This window comes from Mauremys mutica, chromosome 5 (genome assembly GCF_020497125.1).
Source record: "Mauremys mutica isolate MM-2020 ecotype Southern chromosome 5, ASM2049712v1, whole genome shotgun sequence".
NCBI lineage: Eukaryota > Metazoa > Chordata > Testudines > Geoemydidae > Mauremys > Mauremys mutica.
Window position 1 is genome coordinate 14,111,018 of NC_059076.1, and position 22,642 is coordinate 14,133,659.

The 22,642-nt window shown below is 47.4% G+C and overlaps 1 protein-coding gene across 2 annotated transcripts in view; it reads left to right on the forward strand.

The window, feature by feature from the left end:
* Positions 1-11,131: 11,131 nt before the first annotated feature.
* Positions 11,132-22,642, forward strand: part of BTC (betacellulin) — a 30,418-nt gene continuing 18,907 nt past the window's right edge. Inside the window, exons 1-2 of one of the 2 annotated variants that reach the window (XM_045019081.1) lie at positions 11,132-11,283; positions 20,982-21,077. In XM_045019081.1, coding sequence (XP_044875016.1) covers positions 11,229-11,283; positions 20,982-21,077 — 151 coding nt within the window. In that variant the 5' untranslated portion in view covers positions 11,132-11,228. Of the gene's footprint in view, positions 11,284-20,980; positions 21,078-22,642 lie in introns of both variants that reach the window. The other variant, XM_045019082.1, reaches the window with a different exon arrangement.

Below are 22,642 nucleotides of genomic sequence, written 5' to 3' on the forward strand. Positions count from 1 at the left end.
CTCATCATGAGAAACCAAACCACATGTGACACGTGTAGTCATGCTGATTAATGCACTACTGGAAGGCACTCAGATATCTCAGCTCCTCTGGGGATGAGCGTGGTGTGGGAATCCCTGTACGCTGGCTCTCTGGTACCTGGTAAGCTGGCTTTTGCTGAGTATGCAGAGCAGAGTCCAGGAACGGGTCCTTTGAGTCTGAGAGCTGCTGCTGCTTCATCTGCAGCTGGAAAACATTGACTGGAGTAGAAGTGGAAGCTACAGTGGCAATCAGACCAGGGCTGTGCTTCATGTTTGCAAAGGATTTCACTGTTTGCTGTTCCACGTTTGCACCTTCACTGTCAGGGTAGTGCCAGTCTTCTGTCAAGTCGTGTGGTAGTTCCAAAACTTTGAACTGAGGATTCATTAGCGCAGCAGGTACATAATTTGCAGATTTGATCGTGTTTAACTTGGCATCATTCTGCAACTGTCCAATCATTTTTGGAACCAGAGCTGGCATTTCTTTACGGCCATGCATCGTGTCTAGCAGTAGAACTCATGCAGTTTTGGCCAGAGGCCAAATTGCATCCTTGGGGCTATGTCAGTGGCTGTATTAATAGTTATCATCTTCATGTTATGTTACTGTTCCCTATGTTCTTCCACTCCTCCTCCACGTCCCTTCTTCACCTCCACTCCTGTGATCAGATTTGCAGGAGGGGGGATTGAAATCTTTTTAGAGGAGTCCAGGGGTGTTCAACCTTGGGAATATTATTTGTAAACATTTATCAGGTGGTGCAGATCAAAAGTAAAAATGTGCATTGACTTCATGAGCAAAAAATAAGTCTTTGTTGGCAGGGATAAAATTAGCAGCATGCAGAGAGGGGTTCTCAGATACGGTGGTGATGGACGGGGCATATAAGAAACTGCATCAGAATGGATACATTGGGAGAATTCCATCACAAGCAAGGGGCTCCCCTTTATTAATTCAGACCCTAGAATGGGTGTCTGGATACACTAGAGAAGGGTTCAGGCAGTAACTGTGTGTGGCTTTTGACAAAACCTCAGTCACCGGGCCAGATCCTCCCTTGGTGTATATCTGCATCGCTTCAGTGGGGCTGACAATTTACATCAGCTGAGGATCTGGCCCAATTGTGTTTTGTTTATGGCAAGAACAAACCACCGTGGTTTTGGATCCTATGGGGAAGGGAAAGTATGTATTTTCTAAGTTCCAAGCACGCTGATGAGATAATCGTAGATGAAATCATTTGCTTCCCTTTTTGAAATAACTCCTGCCCTGTTTCCAGCAGGGGAATCGAATAGACACTATGCAAACCCAGGCTCAAGATGACTAATCAACATACTGTATAAGAGCATAGAACATACCAGCCTCCAGCACAACAATTATGAATGGTATACAGATATATTACAGATGGGATTTTCAAAAGCACTAAACATTAACTTCACTCTGCTCCCAATGAAGCCAGGGAGACTTTTACCATTGACTTCAGTGAACTGCTGTTGGAGCAGTGATGAGGCATCTGAAAAACTCACCCATAATATATAAAGTCACCAATATACACCAGCCCCGAGACCAGCAAACACACACAGGTGCATATGGTTAAAACAGCCCCTAGCGTAAGCAAGAATGTGTCTTTGCTTTGTGAGGGCTGTGTTTTTTGGATGCAGAAATGCATAGATCAGTCTGTAAGAAACCAGCCCCGAACACAGTGAAAATCCACACTCCTGGAGTGTGTTTCAGCCGATAAATATCCAGACGTTCAGCTGTTTCTCCAAATTTCCACAGCTTGTTACCAAGCCTACAACACAGCAACGCAAGAATGAGAGAAAACATGCAACAGATTGTCACCGCCAGTGTTTGGTGTTCTACAAACAGAAATCATGAGATCTTCTGTCCCACTCCCTCCCCTGCCGCCAAAAAAAAAGTTAAGGTGACACAATTGGGTGCAAATTCTAATCGTATTTGTTCTGCTGCAAATCTGGAGTAACTGCTCCACGTTCAGTGGAGTGATAGTACAAGCGCCTTGTAACGGCAAGCAGAATTGTCCTTCTCTGTACTGGATGTTTTCAGATTCTAATGTAGTTAGACCCAAACCCAGCCAATGCAGGGCCCTTCCTCAGTCACATTCGTTCCTGCAAATTCTGACCCCGTAGAGGGCTTCCATGGGTTCCTGGAAAGGAGCAGATGATGCCTTGGTAGTGACTGACATCCCATTCAGGATAGGCAGTGAGAGATTGTCATGCAGGGGTCTCCTCCACACACAGATTATGGATAGGAAGATTCCCAACCTGCTGCCTCAGTAATTTGCACTTTAACCCAGGAAGGAAATGAAAGTTCAGGCAGGAAGTACCCTTGTTTTGCCATGCTTAGATGGAATGCAAGCCCACATGAACTCAGATCAATGGCCCAAGTTCACACTGCAGAAGATTTTAGTGAGAGAATTTTTTTTTCTTCAAAAATGCATTGTCCTTCTGTAGTGCACAGTTCATCTGTGGAACTCACTGCCACAAGGTATAGGCCAAGAGCTTGCAAGAATAAAATAGAGTAGACCTTTATATGATGAGTGTATTCAGAATCGGAACACTAAGTATTAAATAAACAAGCACTTTAGAGGAGATGCAGCCCCTCCTACTTCAGGGCACAAACCAATCTCTAACTATTGGGGTTAGGAAGTAATTTTCCCTAGGAATAGGTTACCCCAAAACTGCCTACTGTAGGGCTGCTTCCTCTGAAGCATCTGGTAGGTATAAGCCAAGGTATAAGCCAAGAGCTTGCAAGAATAAAATAGAGTAGACCTTTATATGATGAGTGTATTCAGAATCGGAACACTAAGTATTAAATAATTCTTTGTTGAATCAAGGAAGATTTTGTTACCACCCTTACACATCAAGCTGGGTCTGATGAAGAACTTTGTCAAGGCCATTGACAAAACACAAGCAGCTTTCAAGTACCTCCGTGGAAAATTTACAAGGTTAAGTGAAGCTAAGATAAAGGAAGGTGTCTTTGTTGGTCCTCAGATTCGTGAACTTCTTCGAGATGATGCATTTGACGATGCACTGCGTGGCAAGGAAAAGATGGCCTGGAAAGCCTTCCAGTTAGTGGCAATAAATTTTCTCGGAAACAACAAGGCAGACAACTACAGGTTGTTGGTGGAAAACCTCCTCAAGGCATACAAAAGCCTTGGTTGCAACATGTCACTAAAGATACATTTTTTGCACTCTCATCTAGATTTTTTTCCACCGAACTGCGGAGCAGTGAGCGACGAGCACGGCGAGCGATTTCACCAGGACATTGCAACAATGGAGAAACGCTATCAGGGCAAATGGAGCCCATCAATGCTTGCAGACTATTGCTGGACAGTGACAAGAGATGCTCCATTTAATGAATACAAGAGACAAGCCAAGAAGCGCCGAGTAGACACTGAATAGGACTAAACTATGTACATAATAGTTTTTTGCCTTTTGTTTCATAATAAATTTTAGTTATATAACCCTTTTGCTGATTTTTAAAGTGTTACATAAACAGGACAGGTGAAATATTATCATGTAAAACAACCATAAACACATGAAAAGACCTAGGTTTACAATTTATGATTAAAACTCTACTATCTACACAATATACATAGACATAAAATGTAAAAACTTAAATATCTTAGAAACAGTAGCCAATCAGTTGTTTTAATTGTCATATTTGAATTCAGCACATCAAAATACATAATAAATAGCACATTTTATCTCTGAAGCAGACGACTTATCAAAAATTGTAGCCCAGTGTAATAGGAGCCTATATAAGAAAAAGATGCCAAAAATGGGACTGTCCCTATAAAATCGGGACATCTGCTCACCCTAGCTCAAGCTCTGTGAGAGGACAGGAATTTAATGATAGCAGCTGGAAAATGACTGCAGAGCAAAATGTTAGCTGTACCGTCTTTTCCTGGGAGCAAAGCTGCTTACCGGCACGTCTCTGAGCACTCGGCGGCAAGCTAGACCTAAATGCCGCTGCAGGAACCTCTGGGAGCTGAAGCAGACTTGAAATGGTGTGACTGCTTCATCGGTAGCAGTGCACACAGGATTTGACTGCATGGCCCCTGAAATTCAGTAATGCAATCCCTGCAGCAGGGCCTGTGATTGATACTAAACTGCAGGAATCAGAGGAGTAGCCGTGTTAGTCTGGATCTGTAAAAGCAGCAAAGAGTCCTGTGGCACCTTATAGACTAACAGACGTTTTGCAGCATGAGCTTTCGTGGGTGAATACCCACTTCGTCGGAATTGCAGGAGAAGCCTCTCAAGAGGAGGGAGGAGAAGTGAGGAGAGCGTGTACAGGCTGTGACCGGTCGGACAGGTTACCCTCCTGCCTTGATGAAGCCGCAGCACATGGGTGGACCGGCATCACTGTGGCTTCCATTAGTCACCCGGGGATGAGGCCTGGGTGTGAGCTGGCACCCTTGCAATGTTGTGAAAGGCGGCTGTTACAACTGGAAAGCTTTCCCCGTGTCCTGGGCGTTAGCAGCCAGCGTGTGGGGAGGGCAGACGTGGTCGGTAAATCCGATGAAGCTGGGATAGGGAGAAACAAAACATGAAGAGTCCCGTGTTTGCCAGCAGTTCCCCCACAAACCCTGGGGAAAGCCTCCAAAGCTGCAACCCGGCCTGTGTATTGTTGCTGTTCCTCGCCCCCCGCCCCTGGAACTGGAATAGCCTCAAGAATGACGCCATCCTAGGGTGACCAGATGGCCTGATTTTATGGGACAGTCCCAACATTCGGGGATTTGTCAGATATAGGTGCCTATTAATCCCCACCCCAGTCCCAATTTTTCATACTTGCTCTCTGGTCACCTTACCCCCTGAATAGCTTTCTGGGGCATTCCTGTATCTCATATTGATCCCTGCTGTGCTGCAGAGGCTTTTAGGATAGCCCTCCATACCCTAATGAAGAGCAGCCCAAATGAGCAGACTACAGTGCCTAGTGGGGCAAGGGGGGGGGCTCCCTGTGCCTCAGTTTCCCCATCTGTGACATGGGGCTGATGATACTGGCCTGCTTTGCAAAGTGCTTTGTTATTGATGCATGAAAAGTGCGATATTATTATGTGACTCTGTTTAATTAGCCCCAAACGAGAAAGCTAACAGATAAAACTCAACTGGAGGAGGGGGTTGTCTTATTGTTGTTTGTATGTATGTATGGTGCCCTGCACATTGGGGCTCTGTTCTCTAACTGTGGTTTCTAGACATGACTGTAATACAAATAATTTAAAAGACTACCTTCAAATTTCAGATACACATTTTTTAAGACAAATTTCCTCTGGTTGTAACTGGTAAAACGAACAAACTACCTTTGCTGCTGCTGTTCTCGAAACATTCATAGGGTTTTAATTAGCAGTTTGCCATGAATAAATCACCCACTTCCTAATGCTCTGGTGCAGGAGAAATGGCTTTTGGGGAGGTGTGGTTTGGCATTGGTCACTTTAATTACAGTCAAAATGATCTACTCCCAGGATTCCCCCTTGTGACCCAATCTGACAGTAATGGTTGAGGCAGTGGCAGCCTTGCAGAAATGCCTGGCGCAGGCGTAGATGTATCGTCAGTTCGCTGCTTTATCCCTGCCCCACAGGCGGAGGTAACTCTCCTTGGAAAATGTACCTGTGTTCCACGTCTGTATTCCATTTCTCAATAAACGTGGGTACGCTACTGCTGCTGATCCATCTTCTGGAGCACACGGCCACAGAGCAGATGCTGATTCACTTAGGGAGGGGAAAAATCTCATTAGCAAGAAAGTCCAGATTGTAATTAAGAAATTAAACACTTTGGATTTTTTTTTTGCTACTCTATTCCCCCCACCCGCCATGCATTACAAATCTCCACTGACATTAATGAAGCTCACACAGGGCTCTGGAGGCTGGCGAATTTACGGAGCTCACTCCCCACATCTGAGCATCACATTCTGGCAAGGATGCAACTGCAAAAGGAATTGATATGTTTTGTTCGAAGCCAAATAGTAAATGCCTCTAATAGTTCCTTTTTCCAAGCCCCACACCAGTGTAGGACGGACTTACAGTGGTGAAGGGAACAGTCCCCAACCCTGTTATATTATCATCAGTGGGTAGAAATCAACATCCTCAATTTCCTCCCAGGTTTGTGCCAAAAAAACCCAGTGTTTTATAATGAAAATGCTTCCCCAGTTCTTTCTCCAGGGTCCTGAATGGCACCTAGCACCATAGTAGTTGAGAACCTCACAATCATTGAGGGATTTTAGCCTCAGACTGGCCCGGGAACAAGGAAAGTAGCAGTGTCCCCATTGTACAGATGGGGAACTGAGGCACTGAAAAATTAAGTGACTTGCCCAAACTCCCAGCGAGGGTGGGATTGAGCCAGGCATGAGGCTTTTTTGACTCCAAGTTCTGTCCCAGCCGCTGCACATTCCCAGCTAGAACGTTGGTGTGGCTGCTCTAAGGACTGTCCGTGAGGGGACTGAGGACAGATGTGGTGCTCTGTTAAGACCAGTCCTGCAAACTGCTCAGTGTGGACAGACCCCTGCCCCTGCTCAGGGCCCCTCTGAAGTCAACGGGGCTCTGCAAAGCACAGCGGTCAATCCGCAGCGTCACTTCCAGGATGGGGGACTTGAAGGAGAACAGGAACAGGGTGTTTTGTTGTTGGTTTTTAAAGAAGCCAACTCTCATTTCTGGCACTAATCTTTGTTACCAGTACTTGGCACTTTCTAAACCATTTTTAGAGGTGGGATTTCAAAAGCACTCAGGCGTGGCCTGACTCTGCTCCCTTTGAAGTCAAGAGGCAATTTCCTGTGGACTTTGCACACTTCATCCTCAAAGTGCCTAACAAATAATTAAACTGGCTACCAGCTCAGTGGGGGCAACAGAAAGAAACGATGGGCTCTGGGTATGTCTAATGCTAGAAAAACTAAGTTCCAACTTCCACCAGTTGTACAGATGCAGTGGTGCTAGGTCAGGCATGAAGACAATTTTCAGCTGTTTTACGGCTATATCATGAAAACATGCTCTGTTGTAAAATTACCCTCACCTCATCAATGCAACACTGACACCATTGCTACCTAGTGCAGGTGCAGGGTTGTGAGAATTTCCTTAATGTAGACTGTGACTTGAAAGCACCCTAATGCCAGAGGGCAAGGGCTTCCCAACATCAGTGAATCTCAGCTGGTCTGACCGGCTGGGTGTACTCCAACTCACTGTTGTAATAATCTGTATCTAAAAAGTATCATGCAAGGGATCAGATGCAAACTGGTAACGTGCTGCTCATTAATATTATTGTGTGGTATATGCAGAGTTGATGTATGAAAAATTATAAATATATGATGGAAATATGGCCTTAGCATGTGTTTGGCAAGTAAGGTGGAAGTCACCCTGCCCTAGACAAAGGAATGTGGTCCTGCCTGCTTGAATGTGTCCAGTATAAATTAAGCAGGGAGAGACAATGCAAGTACATTTACATAAAAGGTCAACAAAGCCATCGAACTAGCAAGTGGGGGAGATAATTAAGAAGCAATCTTGACCAGGGGAGGAGACTGCACAAATTAACATGTCATCAGCTTGCTGGTGGACCTCCCAGAAGGGCTTCTTGCCTTTGAAAATGAAGATAAAACTTGGAGGCTATAAGCAAAGAGAAAAAGCCATTTTGGCATTGTGATGTTGTCTAATTAAAATGTAACCATGCAAATCATTATGGCTACCACTGTTATATAATCGCAATGAATCTTAGGGCTAGTCTACACTTACCAGCCGGGTCGACGCGGTGAGTTCGACTTCTCGGAGTTCGAACTATCGCGTCTAATCTGGACGCGATAGTTCGAACTCCGGAAGCGCCGCGGTTGACTCCGGTACTCCACCACTGCAAACGGCGGTGGCGGAGTTGACCTTGGAGCCGCGGACTTCAATTCCGCGGCGTCTGGACGGGTGAGTAGTTCGAACTAGGGTACTTCGAATTCAGCTACGCTATTCACGTAGCTGAATTTGCGTACCCTAGTTCGACCCCGCTTCTTAGTGTGGACCAGCCCTTATACAAAGGATACTACATGGCCAGAAAGAGTTAAACAGCTTGCAGGCTGAATGACCCAAAGCCAACCTTTAAAGTCATGTTAGAATGGTAATAAGGGCCATTCAATGCTAGATAGGCCAGAATTTTGAAAGGCAAACTTATGTTGTTAGAAGTTAGAAGTAAGAAGTAATACTAATTGTCTGTGTGTACTCATAAACGTTAGCCATGTAAACAGACAGTTCCTGTCTGTCACTATAACTATTAATTCAAGGATCAAAAGGAAATATTAACGTTTAGATCAGTGGTTCCCAAATTTGGTTTGTGGCTTGTTCAGGGTAAGCCCCCTGTGGGCCATGAGACGCTTTACCTGAGCGTCTGCAGGTACGGCCACTTACAGCTCCCAGTGGCTGCAGTTCGCCGTTCCCAGTCAATGGGAGCTGTGGGAAGCAGCGCAGACCGGACCACCGCTTCCCGCAGCTCCCATTGGCTGGGAATGGCAAACCGTGGCCACTGGGAGCTGGAAGTGGCTGTACCTGCAGATGCTCATGTAAACAAAGCATCTTGTGGCCCACTGGGGGCTTACCCTGAACAAGCCGCGAACCAAGTTTGGGATCCACCGATTTAGATGAATCTTGGGTGAAATAATGTCATTGTCTGTATGTCTCTTTGAAGTTAGTGATAGACTGCCTAATGGATAAATTACCCTATGTTAATTTGTGTAACTTATTACTGGTGGTGCTTAGGAAACAGAAGGCTACATCAAAAGCCTATTGTTTATCCAGGACTGTATGGTCAAGCGGCTGCTAGAAAACTGTATAAAAGATGCTTGGGGCCTGATCCTGTCATCTCAGATTTGCTTAAGCTTCATCAGGGGAAGTTTGAGTTGCAAGACTGAGATCCCAGTTAAGCTGGAACACCCTGAATTTGATATTGAACACTGGACTATAATTTATGGACTAAATTCTAAAAGAACTCTTTGCAACTTCAGAGCTCACCAACTCGGCTAGGGATCTGAACCTCAAGAATTGAACTCCGGTCTGTACATATACTGATCTTTTAACCATACTCTCTCTCTTTTCTTTTTTTAAATACATTTTAGTTTAGTTAATAAGAATTGGCTGTAAGCATGTATTTGGGTAAGATCTGGAATATTCATTAATGTGGGAGGTGATGTGTCCGATCCTTTGGGATTGGAAGAATCTTTTCTTTTATATGATGAAAAAGATTTTCAGTAATCTTCATCATTCTTGACTTGGGTATCTGGGTGGAGACCTGAGGCTGGGAACTGTGTTGTTGGCTTCTGGACAACCAATGAGGTAATAAAGAAACTGTTTTGTGCTGGCTGGGTAAATCTAAGTATTGAAATATCCACAAGCTTTGGGGATTGTCTGCCCCATTCTTTGTAGTTCACCCTAATTGAGTGATCTCAGCTGGCTCCACTGGGATCCCGATCATAGGCATCCTTCTCCTGAGGAGTCAAGAAACCAAGTGCTTTGAGCTCTGTACATTGGGTCCTGGCTAAAGAATGGGCCAACCATGCTGCAAGAATGACTGAGGTGGCAAAAACGTCTTTGGACTCTTAAGTTGTGCTTTAGTCTCAGAAGCATATTTTTACTTTTTTCATTTGTAACCATTTCTGTCCTTATTCCTCATGTGTGGTCTCCCTTAAACCTATGTCCTGGTTTTCCCTTTGCCATAAGCCAACACAGTGTTTTGATGGAAGTGGCGGGTTTGTCCAGTCCCGTTAGTCAGCTTCTGTGCTGTCCCTGTAAAGGAGCAGCAAACTTGAGCCGGGTTTGTGGGTGCCACAGTCTGAGGGGATGAGCACTGCAGAGCAAGATGGTTTTGGGGAGAACTCGAGCCTGGGAGGGTTAGTGGCACCTTGCATGGTGTAACCAGGCCGCTGTGCTGTGCGCACCCTGCTGGCATCAGCTGCTCTCAGCCAGAGTTACAGGGCAGGCAGTAACAAAACCTCTGACTGGGTTGAACTTCAGAGCGTCACATACATCCCCTCCTCCCCAATCCTTTTTTCTCTGTTTGGAGGTGACTTCTCTTTCCATTTATCAGGTTGGCATTCGCTATACAAATGGGCCTACCGCAAACTCACTCCCTGCTCTGGATCGAAGCCAAACCATCGACACGTTTGTTTTATTGCATCCTATTGACATAATAGAGATTGTATCAGGGAGTAATTAGTTGATCAACACAGCAAACCCAGAACAGTGTCAACCCCAAATAGTGAAAAGTCCAGAGTCATCCCCCCACAACTCAGAAAAATGGTTTAAACACATGACTTAATCCCTCCCAATTTTTTTTTATTTGACTTCTGGTTTTTAGCCTTCAGAGTTCGCTTGGTTTGTGTCTCTCTGTAACCAGGAGCGCTAGAAGTGTACTGATCTAGCTGAGATTCTCATGCTATCTCCTCTCTTGGCTCCAGCAGCTGGGACTTAAAAAACAAAACAAAACAAAACAAGCAAGCTATGAGGTAAAATCATGACGGCTGGCAAAAGAGAAGCAGAATTAAAAAGAAGGATGATGCCATGTCCTCATTACTAATATCCATCGGGTGTGTATGCAATCCAACCCCCCTCTGTAGGGGACTCTAGGGTATAAAGACATATCCGCACACGCACGTGCCCCAGTTTAGCTAAAGGTGTGATTTCAAACCAGTTCTCTTTTACACGCACACACCCACACCCTGTGTTCACACTCTTATCGGTGTCTTTCATCAGCTTAGCTTGCACGGTGCATGTTAAACCGATATGATTGTGTGCCCCCCCCATCCCGCCAATTGCAGCCGTTTCACGAACAGGTGTGATTTTACACCAGTTCTGTTTACACACACACCCGCGCGTGGACGGACACAAGGGTCTTTCATCAGCTTAGCTTGCACGCTGCGTGTTCACCCCCGATCCGAGGCCCCGTGTCCACCACACATCCTTGCACCCGCTGCCTAGCGCGGCCCCTTGGGCGCCCCCTGTTGCCTGCGGCGCAGCGCTCGGGGCGCGAGGCGGCCGGAGAATTGCCACGAGGCTCCGGGGCGCGCGACACCCGGCCCGCCCCGGAGCCAATGGGAACCGGCGCGCGCTCCGCGCCCCGGGCCGCTGGCAGGGGGCGGGCCGCGCTGGTTCAATCCCTGCCGTGCCCGGGTTTATTTGCGCTGCGGGGCGCGCGCTGCCCAGGTGCTGCTGCTGCTGGGGGGAGGCGGCTGCTCCCCCAGCCTCGGGGCTCGGATGGACGCGGTGGTCCTGGGCAGCGGCCCCGGGCTGCTGCTGCTGCTGGCGCTGGGTAAGGAGGGGACGGAGCAAAGGGCAGCCCCCACCTGCTACTGCTGCAATGGGAGCGGGGTGGCTCCAGCGGCGCTGCTGGGAGAGGGGAGTCGCTGCTGCCGCTGCCGCTGCGGGGGGGGCAGAGCCCCGCTGCCTTCCCTGCCAGCTGTTTGCGCCCTGCAGGGAAAAGCCCCCAACTCAAACGTGGCAGAGTGATTGATCCGGCCCTTCCCGGGGTGCCCAGCGGGGGCTTGTCACCCTGGCTGCTTGCACGGTGACCTCGCCGGCCCGCACCCTGCTTCCAGGGGTTTCTGAGTCTCTCCGCTTTCGGAATCTGCCCCGAGCGAGAGCGGGGGGGCTATTTTTAGCTGTAGAACAAACATTTTTATTTTAAGGCACTTGAGGATTCAAGTTCTTCGTGCGTTAAAATGTTAGCAAAAGAAAACCAGCGCGGCATGGTGTAGCTAGGGGCTTTGTCCGCTCCCATGCCCCTGTAACTCAAAACTGGGTTATTTCTTACACACTGGCACTGTGCAGTCCCGGAGCCACAGATCAGGGTTAGGACGCTGAGTGCATCTGGCTACAAAACGCCTGCTGGGTCCTGTTTAAAAGCTGCAGTTTTCTGCATAGACCCTTCGAGATATTTTCAGTTAAAAACCTCATCAGGTGGTGTTGGTAGTGGTGGTGATAGGGGGTGTGGGTGGGATGGCTGCTGGAAGGATGTGGGCAGAGCCATTAGTGGTCCAAGCAGGAGACACCAATAGACTGTTGGGCTCCTTGACCAAAGTAAGTGAAGAATCAGGCACCCTGTAGATTAAGGTGCATTTATAAATGGCACGTGAAAGGTTAATAAGTGATTAATAGCTGTCTTACAACTGACTGATCAGTCGTTATAGTCAACACCTGGGTTCTAACAATCATGAACAGCTTTGACTGATACACTTATAACCATGTAGAACCCAGTACTGGTGTTGGTAACACGTATATAGTATCTCTTAATCCTTATTAGCCATTTATATTGAAGATATACTTCATAAAGTGTGGCCTCCAAATCTTCTGTGCTCAAAACATGCTCTGTTTAAAGCTTTCAGAAAAAAACAAAACAAAACAACCAACCAACCCCCTTTAGATGTTTGATGGCTCTTAACATCTGAGAATAAATAGTAAAGGGGTTTTTGGCTAGCATGAAGGTTGGTAAGCAACATGTAGTTTTTAACAAAATACATGTTTATCAGTTAATGGTTGAATTGCTGCTTATTAACCTAAAATGCATGCCTGAAACGTCACAGCTCTTCCAGGCTCCTCTGAGTGGTCCTTCTTCCATCTTTCAATGGAGTCATTTAAATGATTGTTTTAAAAAAACACCAAGAAAAATCTCATGAAAGGGGGAGAGAAAACCCAACCTAAAATAAGATGGGAGAAGCCTGGTAACTTTGAAATTAAACCTGTCAGAATGGGCCCTATGGTAATTCTGAGCCGCTGACTTCCTTGCAAGTATTTGAGGGATGGATAGATTTACTGAGTTGTTAGCAAAAGGGATGGTTTCATGGCTCCCCCACCCTGCCCCGATATAATATCAGCCCTAAAGATGAACTGTAAAGGATTTTTACAAGACTTAGACTTATCTCCTATTTTAGTCCTTTAAGATGTATAAAGAGGGTCCAAAAGTCTTATTTAAAAATGTTTTTTGTTTTTGTTTTTCAGCCTTAGGCTTTGTCTAAGCTTAAAAGCACTCTTACACTGGTGTCACTATGTCACAGTAGGTTTTTCTTTGCTGCTTTAACTATACTGGTCTGGTTAGAGCAGCAACATTGTCTAGTGTAGACAAGGCCATCAACACGGGTAGGAGTGTCAAGTCTTGCTTTCGATGGCGGAGCCGATGGAGGTCTAGTGATGTGTGTTGCCACCCCTTTGCCGAATCTTGTAACAAGCCCAGCTCTTTCCTAATGTGTTGCAGAGTTATTGGAGTTACAACTGGCTAACAATCACTTTCCTTCACAATTGCTCGACTTTGCCTTTGAGCTGTCGTTTCACTGCTTGTCCGGTCATGACACTGTCTTCCAGGGCCATTGGGACCTGAGGAGGGAGAGGAAATCAATTTCCAACAACAAGCCCTTCAAGCCGTTTTGTACGTGATAAAGAAGCTAGAAAGGGCACAAATTCATAATATTTCCCCTGTGCATGTTCCCTTCGGTGGGTTGGGTTGCCCTCACTGTCTGCAGAGGTACAGTTTTCAATTTGATGCATGTGGGGCTTTAAACCTGCCATTCTGTCCAGCATTAGTGTGAGGCTTTCAATGTTCATCTGTCCCATCAGGCTGAAGGTCTGTTCTCCGAGTGCATGTAGTAATATGAGGGGAAGCTCCCCCGCATCATCATGAGGCTGTACTCCACGTGTGTTGTTAGATACGTATTTCTGTGGGCACTCGGGATGGAATTAATCCTCCCTTTCCAATCTTCTGAGGTCTCCCAATCGCAGGATCCAGCCCCGAGACTTCAGATGATCCCGGTTGGTTGTTTTGAGAATGCCTGTGCTGATTCCTGTCAGTGCATGTCTATAACAATCAGTATCAATGGGAATGGAGCATGCGGGTAGAAAAATAGACCCATCTCACCTGTGTTTTCATGGCAGGGACTCCATTTTAAAGGCTTTGCTTTACCTAAGGCTGGATTGAAATTTTCTCGCCATCTTGGGGTGGTGGTGGTAAAGTAAGCTTTAAAGGTCCTGTTTTGTTTTATTTAAAAAAAACCCCTTTTTAGAAGTATACAACCCAGATGAAAGTTGCCCTATAAAATGTTTTACCAATCTTCAGAGAAGTGCTGGGTTCCTGCCGGCTTTATGGAGCATGTGAACGCCACACAGCACAGTTCCCTATCCAGAATTCTGGGCTTTTTACAGGAGTCTGAAAACCAGCAGCAGAACAGGACACTGTTCCTAATCCCTTCTTAGTAACTCCATTTAAATAAACAATGATGGCATTTTATATGTACATCAGCAGGGCGTGACGAATCCACTTAGCCAGAGAGAGATCCTGCTGATGGCAAAGGTTTCATTGTGGGAGGGTGGGGGTGGGAATTCATGGTCGGATTTTCAAAAGGACTTCACTCCTAGCAGCTGCCAAATCCATCCCCCGCATATAGGTGTCTTAATGTCAGCGGAGCTCTTTCTGGCCATATGTCTCCAGTCCTTGGGGTTGCCGGGAGAACCTTCAGATACAAGCGTGCTGCAAAACGGATGCAGCCATGTCTGCCTGAGCCAGCAGAGAGACCGCTGCACTGCCTGGTGCGGGGGCTTCTATTGGGGTGGGGGAACGGAGCTGTCCCCCATTGTTTACAATAGGATGCTGGGGAATGGGGCTGCTACTGCTGCTTCATGGAGGGGGGCGGGCACATCAGCAGAGGGCTCTGTGTAGGGGACCCTACGAGCTGAAACTGCTGTCACCCCAGCGCATACAGATATATTGGCAAGGGTGGGGCTTGGACGGGGGGCAGCATTCAGCTGGTGGAAGAGCCAGGTCTTCGGGGCCAAAGTAGTGGCAGTGCCCAGACACTGAGCAGGATAAGGTGTGAGTTGGGGTGGGGAGGGGGTGTGGGGCCCTTGGGGGATTTGGGATTGTGTGTCTGGGGTACCAGTGCGTCTTTGCCTGATGATTACCCTTAGTCTGGGGGCTTGTAGACTCCGAGTAACTTTTCCAAGTCCTATATACAAGTGGTAACTTACTTTCTTTTGACATAGGGTGACCAGATGTCCCGATTTTATAGGGACAGTCACGATCTTGGGGGCTTTTTCTTATATAGGCGCCTATTACCCCCACCCCTACCCCAATTTTTTACACTTGCTGTCTGGTCACCCTATTTTGACATAGTGTGTGCAGTGTTGTCTGCAGCGGGCTCTGATTTCTGTCTAAACACACACTGCCCCTGTCCTGGGCAGGGGGTCAGAAATGATTATTTCCAGGTATTCCTGCAGTGACAGTCTGCCAAGATTGCCACGCAAACCTTGAATTTGGATCTGGGTCCTAAGCATTCTCAGTAGCCTTAAAACCCATAGAAGCTAATGCCTGGTGATAAGCAGGGCATTCTCCTTTGGTGTTGCAGGTTTTTTTTTTTAGTGAAATCAGTGCAACAAATATTTTAATATTTTGCTGGCTTCAGGCTGCTTTCGTCCCTACCCTGATATGCTAGATTTCAGCTCACCCATTTTAAATAAGACTCCATTGTTTGTACAGAGAGGAGGCATGCGTTATTCCGTCTACCTTTGAGTGGAAGTCCCAAAAATCGGGATATCTGGTCACCCTAAATGGAAGGGACATGGGCCTGGCAGATCTGGGTCCTTGGGGAATGCATGGCAGAGGGGAGAACTGCCTTCCCAGCATCAACCTGCTTCACTCCATAGGTGCCCTTTCATTACTGGTCCGTGGGGTTTGGGCTGCATGGGTGGGGCACGGTTACGGGACTTCTGTGCTTTTGTGGCATCCAATTGGACCTTTAACACGCCAGCTGGGGAATAAGATGTGTTCCTATGAGTTTCTGCACATTCAGCGATTTGTTACGTCCCAGTGTAGTGTAACTGAATAGAATTTGCTCTTCTCTGGGCTGAAGCTGTCCTGCAGCGTGGGGATTTTTGGACTGGCAAGCTCTGAGTACTCCTGTGTCAATACAATTAGTGTGTGCGGAGACACTGTCATTAAGAAATTATGCATCACGTACAATATTGTTTTGTTATTGACTGGCAAGCGAAGGGAGTTCTTATGGGGGTTGGCAGGAACATTTTTTTTTAATTGTTGCTGGAAGGCTCAAAAGAGTTGACAACAAACTCAGTCGCTTTGGGGAACCCACACCCTCCAGCTAAAGTTTGTGGGGTGCTACCTGTCCTGGACTCCACTCATAGATATTAAGGCCAGAAGAGACCACTATGTTTAATCATCTAGTCCAGGGGTAGGCAACCTATGGCACACATGCCAAAGGTGTCACAGGAGCTGATTTTCAGCAGCACTCACACTGCCCGGGTCCTGGCCACTGGTCCGGGGGGCTCTGCATTTTAATTTAATTTTCAATGAAGCGTCTCAAACATTTTAAAAACCTTATTTACTGTACATACAACCATAGTTTAGTTCTATATTATAGACTTATAGAAAGAGACCTTCTAAAAACGTTAACATGTATGACTGGCACGTGAAATTTTAAATCAGAGTGAATAAATGAAGACTTGGCACACCACTTCTGAAAGGTTGCCAACCCCTGATTTAGTCTGATCTCCTGGATAACCCAGTAATTTGTGAGGCAGGGGGAATTATTCTTTTCTTCTAAGTAGGTGAACGCCACTGAGTCCAATAACTTGTGATTGGACAACAGTCCTATGAAACCTGGAACCATGAGCCCCTCTAATCAGCCTTTTCGAGCCCCGTCTCTTCATGTTTACTCTGAACAGCCCTCCCGCTGGCTTCTGAACAGAGGAGAAATGTCTTGCCCAAGGTGTCACAGCAGGTCAGTGGGAGAGAGACAGCATCACCCCTCTCTCACGCAGACTGAATTTAATCCAGCCAGCTGTCATCCAAGTCCTTATCTCTGCCAACCACTGGGAGAGCAAGGGACTTTTGTCACCCTAGCCAGGTTACTCAGGGGGGTAGGATTGGGCCCTAAGCACAGAACTTAACCGAAAGCTTTAAAACAGCCTTGGTATAGATTGGGTGAGTAATACTTGGTGGGAAAGGCTTCCTGACATGGGACTGGCTCTATATTTAACACGTGGGATAGATCCTTGTCCCATCTGCTGGAATGTGATGGCGCTTGATTGCTGCCGTATTAACAATTCAGGAGAGAAGGGAGTTCTGCCCAGCTGCAATTACACTGGTTTTGCAGTGGCTTTATTTTGCTATTCTACACTTCCTGAATTTGAGTCATATTAGACATTGAAGTCAAGATTTTCATAAGCGACTAACAGTTTTGGCTGCCTCCAGTTTTAGAGACCTAATCTGAAAGGGGCCTGATTTTCAGAAAATGCTAAGAGCGCACTCTTTGAAAATCAGCTCGCTTTAAGGTGTCTGAAAGTAGGCACTCCAGATCTGTGCTCAGTTGGCCTTGTAGCGCTGCAAGTGCATCTAAAATAAGGATTTAGGCTCTGATCCTGCTGTCGCTCAGACTTATGCTGAACTTCACCCATGAGTAGTCTGACTGATGTCAATGGAACTGCTCCCGTGCTTGCATTCAACAGTTGGGCAAATGGCGAGGGATGGAGGCCTTAGCTTTTGTGTAGATAAACTGTCCAGCTGTGAGACTGAATGATCCCGGGGTGAGGGTGTGAGCAAACGTTGGATGCCAAGATTCTAAATTTGTTAGAATTTGTTAGAACGATTCTTTCGTTCTCCCAGTGACCTTGTCTCAGTGTTTGTTGTTGGTGATCGAGTGGAAAATATCTGTGTAGATCTTGCTCTTTTAAAAACAACAGAAAAAGCCAGTTGGGATAATTCTGCCCCTGTGGTTCGAGCGGCTCCGTTGTCTGTGGGATGGGGAGCCGTGCCAGCAATTTGCATTGCCGCCATGAAGCTTGGCTTTGTGAGGCTGGAAGCAGGTGGGGCTGTGAGGAACCAGAAGGTATCCACCTCTTCCCCCAACTCCTGCCCGGCGGAGCGGGTGTGGGGATGCAGAAGTTACTGCAGTCTTCCCACAGGCTGAGAAGCAGCTCTGCCGGTTGAGAGGGGCGATTCTCTCCCCACCCATGTCCCTCAGAAGCAGGCATGTGCTGCTGCCTTCAGTGCGGTCTGTGTTGCTCTGGCTGTGGGTGTGGTGGTGTGGAGTAGGTGCATGTGCTCGGAGCAGGTGCTGCTTTGCAGCCTCCTGCTTCCATGACCCGCCACCTCTCTCCCCGCTTGACTGCATTCATTCATGAGAGGCATGCCTGGAGAGGGTGCGGCCTGTTCCCAGGGAGACAGAAATACACACAGAACCACCTGCAAAGCAGTAACTCTGCCCTCTGTGCAACAAGCTGGTTGGCAGAATAGCCCACCAGAACATTTATACGCAGTCGAGACTTTGCTCTGTGGACACAGTGCTGAGGAAGGGGAGGGAGCTCTCTTCTCATAACAGGTGTAACTTGCCGCTTCTCACCTGTTTCCCCTCGACTGCCCCTGGACGCTATTATGGCAGGCTTAAAATAAGGAAAAGAATTGTTTCTCTTGCCCTTCCCTTGCAATTATCCTAGATCAGTGACTGAGAACAGCAAGCCAGGCAGAAAACTCAGCAAGGCATGTATGTGAAATATGTGATATCTTAACTATCTGGGTACTGTATTCTGTATTTCCAGGGTCATGCGGTTGGTCTGATGGATCGCTTCTGTTTCTAACTGTGGTGATCTAGGTGTGACGCCCATGCTAAGTAAAATGGAAAACAGATCTATGATTGTCTTGACTGACTTTTAAACAGTGGTATAAAACTAGGCATAAGGATAACCTACTATGGGCAAGGAGCTCTAAGGCACTCAGTGGTGATCTATCTCTGGTAAAATTCCCATTGACATCAATAGGAGCAGAGTTAGAAATACACGTAAGGGTAGGATTTTAAAAGTGACTAGTGACTTTTGGATGTCTCGGTTTTTAGGAATCCAATTTTTGAGATGCTTTGAAATGGTGTCATTGTCAGAGGGTTGGCACTCAACATTTTCTGAAGATCAGGCTCCTTCAGGTGTCTTGAATTGAGGTACCAAAATCACTGGTTACTTGCAAAAAGCCCCCCATATACAATCCCGCCTCATGACTTCCTTAAGGATCTGTGGCACTCCACTCCCACATCTGTTCCTCTGTGGAGAGGAGAGAAGGTTGTTTCAGTCTTGTCCTTAATTTTACAAGATGTTCAAATGAAGCAATTAGGTCCACTGACACAGCAGGTCGTCAAGCATCTCTAAGGATAAAGCTTGATGTACAACCAAAGGCAGTTTCTCTGTTTGAAAAGCCTCGAGCAGTCATGTAGCAATCCTAGTTCTGACTCAGCTGCTAATGGGGGATCTGACCCCCTTTTGGGTGGGACCCCTAGTTTGAGAAACGCTGATTTGGGGCACCTGGCAGTGCCCACTGTCGGAAGTCAGGATACTGGGCTAGATGGACCTTTGGTCTGACCCAGCATGGCCGTTCTTATGCTCTTAACGGCTTTACGTGCTTATTTTCCATTTTTAAATACATATCCCTGTAGTTTGTTTGTTACAACACTGTGAAATTTCAGATTTAAATATCAGAAACCCTGAAATTCAAGACTTTTAAAATGTGACATTTACAGAAATGGGCTGTGAAGTTAGCAGGGCCATGGTAATAAGTAGTGGAGCTCTGCAGTGCTGTCCTCTCTCTCCCTGGCTTTCGGTCCCTGATCCTGCCCACGATGCAGGTCGGGTGAGAGAGGAGCCTCTTGTGGGTTTCCCCATGGCGGCGAAGGGTGAGTTGAGGGAGAAGGGAAAGGCAGCTGGGCTTGCCTGCTCAGGAGCGGAGGTGAGAAAGAAAAGCCTCTGTTGCCAAGGCTCTGCCTAGAGGTGCTAGGGGCTCTGGCTCCAGTAATGAAGTGCTGCTTCTCCCCAGCCGTCTGCCTGCTCCCTGCCCCATGCAGCATTGTGAGGAGCAGGGCGGATGAGTGTCTGCTGCGGCACGCTGCTCTCCCTCTGTCCGCGCGGAGCAGGGCAGGAGAGGGTGTGCTGGCCAGGGGGCCAGTAGCTGGAAGAGGGATGAGAGATGGGGAGACGCTAGGATGGGGGATAGGGGAGAGTTGGCAGAGGCGGCAGCAGGGGTACCCACAGGTGCTGTGCATTTGCCCTTCGGCTGTTTCCGTCCTGTGCGGTGCTGGAAGCAGCACAGGCCTGTCCTGAGCACCAGTCCCGTAAATTCCTGCCTTTCCCACGGGCCCCGGCAATTGCAGGGCCCAGCCCCCTCCCTTACGGGGCAGTTCAGCCTGCCCCACAGAGAGAGCCTGACCCTCTGCTTTCCGAGCTCAGGCCCCTCTCGCCTATCCTGAGCTTGAAACATTAGCTGCCTGTGTCTTTGCCTCTTGCTGGCCTTTCTGGGAGCCCGCCGCCTCGTGCCGTCTCCCTGCCAGCTGAGGGGGCAGGCGTGCCAAGGCCGCTCCCACCACGGCTTTCCTGTGTGACAGCGCGGGACCCTGCCCGATGGCTGCGGGGCTGGGTATGGCGAGGCTTAAAATGTTAATGCCGAGGTATTTGCCAGCGTGAGCCAGGCACGCTTTCTCTTGCTTGTGCAGGGGTCTGGCGTGCAGGGCAGAGAGGCCGTGTTGTGCAGTTCCAAGATCGCCCTGCTTCACTCAGCGCGTGTGCGTTGATTGCTAGAGTTTGGGCCTAACAGGAATTACGTGGCCAAGGAATCCATCAGACTGCATGAGCCTTAAAGAGTAGTGATCTTCCCTCTAACCCAGTCGTTACTTTCCCTTCCCTCGTTGGCATATCGTTGCCCTTTTCCCACGTTTCAAAGTGATAAAAGTAGGGGACGTCGGTGAGGTTAGGTCCCCAATGAAACATGCTGTGACATTGCTTGGAGCTCCATTCTACTCCAGAGGGGAGCAGAGGCGACTCATGGGTGTGGCCAGGAATGTGCACCAGATTTGTAAATTAGGCTCAGGCCTTTCTAATTCCCAGCTAGCTATCGTGGCGGCATCTACCCCGCGCCTAGCCAGAGCAGATGGAGTCCTTTGAAGACCCTGGAGTAACCTCTTTTTGTTTTAATTGAAGGCCTAGCAGTTTCCAACTGTGTGGGTGCCGGCTGGAACGTGACTGCTGACTACGGAGTGAAGAGGCCTCTATGCAGCTCTCCGGAGGACTGTACAGGTAACTCTGCGTTATAACAAGATACCGATTCAGGTTAAAAGCAAACCAGTGAGTTGAAATGGTACAGTCAGTATAGGTCTCAATGGTGCTTTCTGGCCTGGTGCTGCAAACAGCCAAGGCATTTTCAATGCTCCAGTGTCCATCCTGGGGTAGACAGGCCTGCAAGGTGCATACTGATTCTGCAACAGTGTTTTAATAACTGTGTCTTTGCAGCCTGAAAATGAAAGGTAACGTTAACGAGCCCCTAGCTGTCTGCCTTGGGGATGTGGCCGCACTGGGTACAACTCCTGAAATTAACTCTTTACGCTGCAAACTGTTCTGGATTCAGTTTTGCAAACCATATCTCCCGGGCCCCATCGAAGAGCTAATTGTCCTGTTACTGCTGCACATTGACAAGGTTAACGCTGGCCATGGTGCCACTAGACTTCCTTATGATCATGCTGTTTGTTGCTGCATCATCAGAGGAAGAGTTCAAAAGCCCTTACCCCGAGCTCATTGGGCAGTGGTTCTGGAATGTGCTGCTGGCATTTCAGGCCTTCTCAGATGCATTTAGACTCCACTCACGTGGATGCAGCTCATGTTATCCAGGAGGGGAAATCTCCCCCACTCCCACCCCGATCTGGTTGCCAGGACTGCAGTGTGCCAGAGATACTTTCTCATGCTTTCTGCGTGTCCTTCATCCCAGATGTTTTTTAGCCTTCGGATATGCACACCTGGGCCCCATTGACTCCAGTGTAATTTATACACCAGACCCAGGACTGTCTTAAAGAAGCATCAGAACTGCCATTGCCCTAATGTGGGTCTATTGCTTTCCTGACATGCGCGCGCCCATCTCTTGTGAGTGTGTATCGTAGCAATGTGGGTATAGCATCATGCTCTTAAAAACACAGGAGACTTGAGGGAAAATCCCTTAGGGAATTGTCACTGCTCCCCAACTCATAGTCTGACTCCCTTAGACTTGTATATAATATGGGCAAAATCAGACAGGAATTAATTGAATTGTGGTGACTTCCTGCCACCCAGTAAAATAGCAGAAGGCTCCTTTCTGCTGGGATCAGGTCAGACGGATACAGCTTGGTATAAGGTGCCAGTTCTTTTCTTTAGGCTCAGTTTTGAGCCCCCAAATGAAATTAACCAAGATCTCCCCAGTGCAGCAGTGGTGCTGCTTGAAGATCTTGTTAACTTGGCTTTACCTGGTGTGGAAACAAGGGCTTAGGAGGGGTGTCACTGACTATCATCCTGGCCGATGGGAGGAAATGGGACACTTGCAGGCAACCCTTGTCTAGCAGCAAGATGACAAAGTATCAGCCACTCGCACAAAAAGGATCAATGCAGCAAAAATTTGGTATCTACTGAAAAGAGACTTTAAAGAATAAAACATTTTTTTTTAAATCCTATTTGTATTTTTAAAAAAATAACAATATAAAGGGTGGGGTTTTCTAAAGCACTCAGCATGGGCCTTACAAAGTCAGTGGGAGTCTGACCTTTGATTTCAGTGAGAGCTGAGTTAGGCCTAGGAGATGTGAAAATCCCTCCTACAGTTGTCTTGTTACAATTTGAAGACA